This window comes from Solanum pennellii, chromosome 4, assembly GCF_001406875.1.
Source record: "Solanum pennellii chromosome 4, SPENNV200".
Classification (NCBI taxonomy): domain Eukaryota; kingdom Viridiplantae; phylum Streptophyta; class Magnoliopsida; order Solanales; family Solanaceae; genus Solanum; species Solanum pennellii.
In genome coordinates, this window is record NC_028640.1 from 44199887 (window position 1) to 44206709 (window position 6823).

The following is a 6823-nucleotide window of genomic DNA, read 5'->3' on the forward strand; positions in this document are numbered from 1 at the left end:
AGTTTCGCTTAGGATGTAGGCTCGGAGCATGACAAAAAACATCATAATTCATAACAACTTAAAATATTTTACAATAATTGACAATTCAAAATACTTAAAATTATATGTAAAATTAATTAAATATTAAATTTCAAACGTATCACATAACTTGAGACAAAAAAGTAGAGTGATTACATATTTCTATATGTGTGTCTCATAATAAATCATAAATAAAAGAGTTAAATTGATAGAGCAATAAATGAAAAAAAAAGTACAACATCTTTTTACGTAAAATACTATAAATTCGGAACCAAAAGAATAACATATTGTTTTAAAATTATGTATATTCAATAGGTCTCAATAATTTATAACTTAATTTTTTTCAAAAAAAATTATAAAAAAAATATTTGAACAACTCTCCAAATTTATATATCACATAAATTATGATAAAAATAAATAACATATATTAAGTCCATGCTGACACAAACTACGTATCTAGTAGTATAAGAGAGAATAAACAAGCACACCTACCTCATGATAAACATGCTTGCTGACCATGAAGGCATTTTCAGTATTTATTCATATTAAAGCTAAAAAGGTCTTGTAAGTTGAGCCATCAAAAGTTGTACCTTAGTTCTAGTTGACGAAAAAGACATTTTATTAATCACATTTATGCCCTCTTTTTTATATTATAATTCTTGATAAAACAATTTTTATGGAGAAAAAGCGTAAAATCATGTTTGTATGTTATAACTATAGTTTATATAATTGCGTTGTATAGCAAATTTTATGTTTGTTATGGAGCTTTTGATTTGTATTATTCGTCAGTATATCCAATTTTATATAAATTGTTTAATATTGTATAAATTTATTCATACATTATAATTTGTATAATAAGATATGTATTCGTTTAATCATAAGTGTATAGGACGAAAATATATGTATTTATATTTATATATATACATTTTTCTCTCGCTTTATACAAATACAAACGCATTTTATACATTTGTATATCGAATAAATAATTGTATACCGGACCAGATGGCAACAAAATGAATTTTGCTGCAAATAACAAATAAAATAAATCAGAGCTATAACATTTAATATTAATTTAATAATTTGTTATTTCATATAATTTTCTCGTTCTCTGCTGCAGTACGGCGCATATAATTCTACCTTTGCATTTTATATATTTGCTTGCTTTTAATTTTATTGCACTAGTCATCTTGTACTTTTTGTTAAAAAAAAGAAGAAGAGAGCGATACTTCATGTCTTTTATATATTGTTTATTAAAGTGATAAGGTTCTCACAATTCAACTTTTGCATGTTATATACTTTGCTCCTGATTTACAATTTTATTACAATAGAGTGATTTTCATGTTTTTTTAATAATCCTTATTGAAGTAACAATTACCTCAATTATTAGCTTCCTACCTCGTCAAAAAAGTTATTTTACTTCTTCAATTTTTAACAACTATTGTAAAGTATTTTCTCATTAAGTAAAAAAAACCGAGTTACTTTTTCATAATTATGTTATTGGAGTATTTAATAAGTAATATTTAGTTATAATTAATATTAATTTAATTTTGAAACTAATTAAAAATAATAAGATCACATAAACATTAAAAAATTAAAAATAAATATCTTATTTCACTTTTATAACATTGGACAAGCACCACTAGTTGTTAAATGTAATGTGTTACACAAAAGTAAGTCTTCTTGGTCTACGTTGACTTGACTTGTGCATTAATCATACGGCAGGGAAGACTACACCAAATGTTCAAAGTCTCCTCCTAAAAGCAAAGACTTACTGTTGCGATTTACACGTTTATTCCTCGATTTCACATTAATTGATTATAATATTATAAATGTTGTTTCTCTTAATAAACAAAAAATATATTAATTAAAATTTTCCGCTAATTCTTTTTTAAAGTATTCATATATATTTATAAAATCTCATATATTACCTTTATCTCGCTCATACAATTGGTGGAGCCAGAATTTTTGACAAAGGGTGTCTAGAAATAATAACTTAATGTTAAAGGTGTCTAAAATATGTTATTTAATCATTTCGTATATCATTTTATTTATATATGTTATATTTTTTTCGACGAAGGGTATACACCCTTACCACTTGCACTGTGATATATTCTATCTCTTTCAGATACATCTCTCCCCTGTGTATTTGAATATCATATCTCCTATCTCGAATACATTTGATGTATGTGAAAGTCCAATATTACATCCGAAATTTATAAATTTAAGAGATATTTATAATTTTAACAAAATAATGTAATTAATTCTTAGCAGTATGAAATTTACGTAAATAAACAACAAGCTTAGAGGTGATTATTTGAGTAAAATACAATTTAAAAAAAATATATGGGGCCACCATTATTTGAGTATTGGAATTTCCACAAAAAGATTGGAAGTTGTCAAAAAATGAGTTCCCACTAGTAGAAGCAATTCGATTGGAGATAGGCAGGCATTTTTGATTGGAGGAGATGTTAAGTTATTAGCGTAATTTATATAAAAATGAAGGTCTTAATTGTAAACAAAGTTTGTATATAAGGTAGCTCAAAGTTTTTGAGGGAAGCAAATAATGGATTGTCTAGTAGTAGTTTTGCTACTTTTTACACTTGTGACTTGTTCAGTATGTGAGACCTTCTTTGAAGAACGATTTGATGGTAAGCAGATTATTTGAAATTGTATTAGAATTGTGAAATAATATAAACTATATTAAATATATATATATATATATATATATATATATATGTGATTGAAGATGGTTGGCGGAACAAATGGGTGAAGTCTGAGTGGAAAAGCAGTGAAGGAAAAGCAGGGAAATTTAAGCACACAGCGGGCAACTGGCCTGGTGATCCTGATGACAGAGGTTTCTTCTTATTTAATTTTCCTAACATAAACTTTTCAAATCTCTCAATTCTCATACTTAAACACTTAACATGATATAAATGAATTTGCAGGTCTTCAGACAACAAGTGATGCCAAACATTTTGCCCTCTCTGCAAAGATACCGGAATTTAGCAATAAAAACACAACACTGGTTGTACAGTATTCTATTAAGTTTGAGCAAGATATTGAATGTGGAGGAGGCTACATAAAGCTTCTCTCTGGATATGTCAATCAGAAGAAATTCGGAGGAGACACCCCATACAGGTCATTTCTCAAGATTTTTTTTTTATTTTGTCGACATAGCCAATGTTTTTTCCCTTAATTCCTTATCAAGTATGTTGTCACCCGTTAGCAATGCAACACTTAGGTTTTCATAAATTAGTTTGCATTGCCCACATATCTTGTTCATCATAATATAATATGCTTCAGTGGAATTTGTACACTCAATATCTTAGTTCTAAGAGTTACTAAAAAGAATTAATGTAATGATAATTTCCTCTGCAACTATTTTCGTGATCTAAATTTGCTGTGTTGCTGCAGTTTTATGTTTGGACCAGATATATGTGGTACACAGACAAAGAAACTTCATGTTATACTTTCCTACCAAGGACAGAATTACCCCATCAAGAAGGAATTAGAATGTGAAACAGACAAATTAACACATTTCTACACCTTCATTCTTAGACTTGATGCATCATACAGCATCTGGATTGATGGTAGAGAAAGAGATTCTGGAAGTATGTACACAGATTGGGACATACTTCCTCCCCGCAAAATTAAGGCTGTAAATGCAAAAAAGGTATACCATCTTGAGGTTAGGTGATTTGGGAAACTCAGGAATACCTAATTGCCTTCCATCCCTTTAGTATTTTAATTTGTTAAGGTTTTTGTTCTTCTATGGTGTTTTACCAGACACTTGTTTTCCTTGCTTTATAGCCTACTGACTGGGATGATAGGGAATATATAGAGGATCCAAATGATGTCAAACCTGAGGTAATTAATTTATGATGTATGCGTTAGGTTTCTGTAGGTTTTATCAATCTGCTTTGGATCGTCACTTATTTGTATCTTTTTTATTCAAGGGATATGATTCTATTCCAAGAGAGATTCCGGACCCAAAAGCTAAAAAGGTTAGTCCGCAACTGCAACATAATTGATGGAAACCATGTTTATACCTGCATTGTGACTGAGAATCTATGAGTTCCTTTTCTGTCATCCTAGAAAGCCTTTTTCATCTACCTTTATAAGTATCAACTTTTCTTTTTTGATATATAGCTTTTTCATAGTATATATATATATATTAAAAATAAAAATAAAAAAAAATTGTTTTCTTTGATCAGCCTATTTACTGGGATGACGAAGATGATGGTATGTGGAAGGCACCCAAAGTACCTAATCCAGCATACCGGCCGGGTGCATGGAAAAGGAAGGTATGATACAAAAATCTTTTTCAATGGTTAGTTATTAAGCATGAACAGCTTAAGTTAGTACTGGAATATCTAAAAATTTATTTTATGATGCAGAAAATTAAGAACCCCAATTATAAAGGGAAATGGAAGATCCCCTGGATTGATAATCCAGGTAATGAATGTTTGCAATCATATCATACTGCACGTGACACTTCTATGAAGTTTTAGGAGAAAATTGGAAAATAAAACCTGATCTTTCTCTTTGTTTTCAGAATTTGAAGATGATCCTGATCTCTACGTGCTGAAGCCAATCAAATATGTCGGTATTGAAGTTTGGCAGGTGACACAGACCATCTTCTTCTTAATCAATGTCGTCTTTTCTGACTAATAGTAAAAAGTGGATTGTAATATGTTGGAGTGCAGGTAAAGGCAGGTTCTATTTTTGATAACATTCTGATTGGCGATGATCCAGATTATGCAAAACAAGTGATTCAGGAAGTGTTTTCCCATAGGGAGGTCTGTACTTGATCCTTTATCCTTTACTAGTAATTTGTATATTGATATATCTTGTACTACATAAAGAGTTTCTTGAAACATTTCGTTAGGCTGAAAAGGAGGCTTTCGAAGAGGCAGAGAAAGTGAGAAAAGCAAAAGAGGAAGAGGTAACAGTACTTGCTTATCACTAACACTCTACCTAACCTTCTTTTGCTGATGCATAAGTTCTAAAATTATTGGAAATTCTTAGAAAGCTCAAAGATCAAGAGAGGAAGGTGAACGGAGGAGACGAGAAAGGGGTAGGGACAGACACCGGGACAGATACAAGAGGGTTAGTATTCTCATATACATTTTTGAATATGCATTTTACAATAGTTTCCTCCCAAAATTTAATAAATTTTTGATTTACATTGTTATGATATTGTAGTTTCTAATTATTAATTTAACACTTTTCTCCAGCGCTATCACCATGATTATATGTATGACGATCATGTAAGCTCATTCTTCTTTTTCTTCTCTCCCCACTTATTCCACCCCGGCTTACTCTGTTGACATTTTATAGTCTTTACATGACTGCGACAGTCAATAGATGTGTACTAATTGGAAGTCTCAAAAGATGGTTAATTCATTAAAAAAATATTGATCTTGAAATTCTTTTTCTTAAGACGAAATGTGGTTCTAAACTTTGATGAATATCACCCCTCTATTTATGGCTTATGTCTGAAAGGTTGATCCTCTTATACGGATAGATTCTTGGTTAGTTATGTCAAAAGTACAAACGGCAGATTTACAGCAATGTTGTAAATCGCAGTCATATCGAGTAAAACTTATAATGTTAATATCGTTTACTTATAAAATCAGAGCTTACTGAAACAAATGATGAACAGAATTAAGGTTTGGTAGATGAATCATTGTGCCTTGCACCTTTGGTGACATTAGTTTCTCTTCTGGTTTTGCAGGATGAACTTTAATTTGGTGTTAAGACCATATACTACATTTCCAGCATGGACACACATACATTTGGGTTTATTGTGTTCCTCTTGTTGTATTTTGATCTTATTGTAGCTGTAATTTTGCAAAATGCTCAGGCGTCATAAGAAGTGCATATGCCTCTAAAACTATTAACTATATTTGAAAGTTGAGTGTCAGCTTTGGCTACCCAGAGTGATTTTTGAAATATGTTTCAGGACAATGATATTCAGTGATATATATTTGTTCGTGCTCTCGGGATGTTCATATTGAAAAATTTAACTTTCCAATTATCTAACCATATTTTGAATGCATCATCAGTACTATATTGGCCTTGAAATTTAAATTTGATGGGGAGACATCTAAGGCTATGACATGGATCTCCTTTCCAAATCTTTTGCCGTATTGTGTAAGGAATCCTGATTTTCACTTGCCTCTGCAGCAGGCAAATCATTACATATAGACATGACCACGGTTTATAAAAGCAGACCTAGGGTAAAGGTGTTGGTGGACTTTCTATTAGAATTTCTAAGTTTGTAATTATAGAAAGACCGAATGATCTGGAGACTCGTGTACTTGACTTTATTCATAAATTGGATCTTCTCACTTATCAATTTGTCAACTGGACCCCTGAATTCATCGGAACATAATATTTTAAGCCTTTTTTAGTTTGACTAGTGTGGTGAAGTACAGTTGCTTACCCATGGAATTTTACGTCATTTTTAATGACATTTTAGATAAATATATTTTAAGAAAAGAAAATAAATATTCCAAATAAGCATGTTCTTTATATTTATTCCACATGGAACACTAAATTCATGTCAAATAGATGAGATTTTTCCCATTTGACTTGAAAATTCGAATACAAATTCACCTCCACAAATCCAACTAATCTCAACTGTTTTGAGTGACTTTCACAAATTCACGAGACCCACTTGTTATTTTTCAAGCTTTCTCTAACTTATCAATGGAGTTTTAATTTTTCAATATCCACCTTTATCCTTTGTGTTAATCCATACTTAGACCTCTTTTATGAAGCCTAAAAAAACAATTAATAA

At 30.4% G+C, this 6823-nt stretch overlaps 1 protein-coding gene across 2 annotated transcripts; it reads left to right on the forward strand.

Moving 5' to 3' along the window:
• The first annotated feature begins 2404 nt into the window (after positions 1-2404).
• On the forward strand, positions 2405-6063 carry LOC107015866 (calreticulin-3-like). 2 transcript variants are annotated; one of them, XM_015216285.2, is made up of 14 exons: positions 2405-2666; positions 2765-2872; positions 2964-3156; positions 3433-3691; positions 3829-3885; positions 3975-4022; positions 4233-4322; positions 4416-4473; positions 4574-4641; positions 4725-4817; positions 4907-4963; positions 5047-5127; positions 5256-5288; positions 5756-6063. In XM_015216285.2, exons 1-14 carry the CDS (start codon positions 2582-2584, stop codon positions 5765-5767), a joined length of 1242 nt encoding a protein of 413 aa, XP_015071771.1. In that variant the 5' UTR covers positions 2405-2581; the 3' UTR covers positions 5768-6063. The 2 variants fall into 2 exon arrangements, with proteins under 2 accessions (XP_015071771.1, XP_015071772.1); XM_015216286.2 differs by lacking the exon at positions 5256-5288.
• The last annotated feature ends 760 nt before the right edge of the window (positions 6064-6823 follow it).

Coding starts and splice junctions, on each gene's coding strand:
- LOC107015866 (XM_015216285.2), top strand. CDS start 2,582: ATGGATTGTCTAGTAGTAGTTTTGCTACTTTTTACACTTGTGACTTGT. Junction 3,692..3,828: donor AGGCTGTAAATGCAAAAAAG/GTATACCATCTT, acceptor CTTGCTTTATAG/CCTACTGACTGGGATGATAG. Junction 4,642..4,724: donor TCGGTATTGAAGTTTGGCAG/GTGACACAGACC, acceptor GTTGGAGTGCAG/GTAAAGGCAGGTTCTATTTT.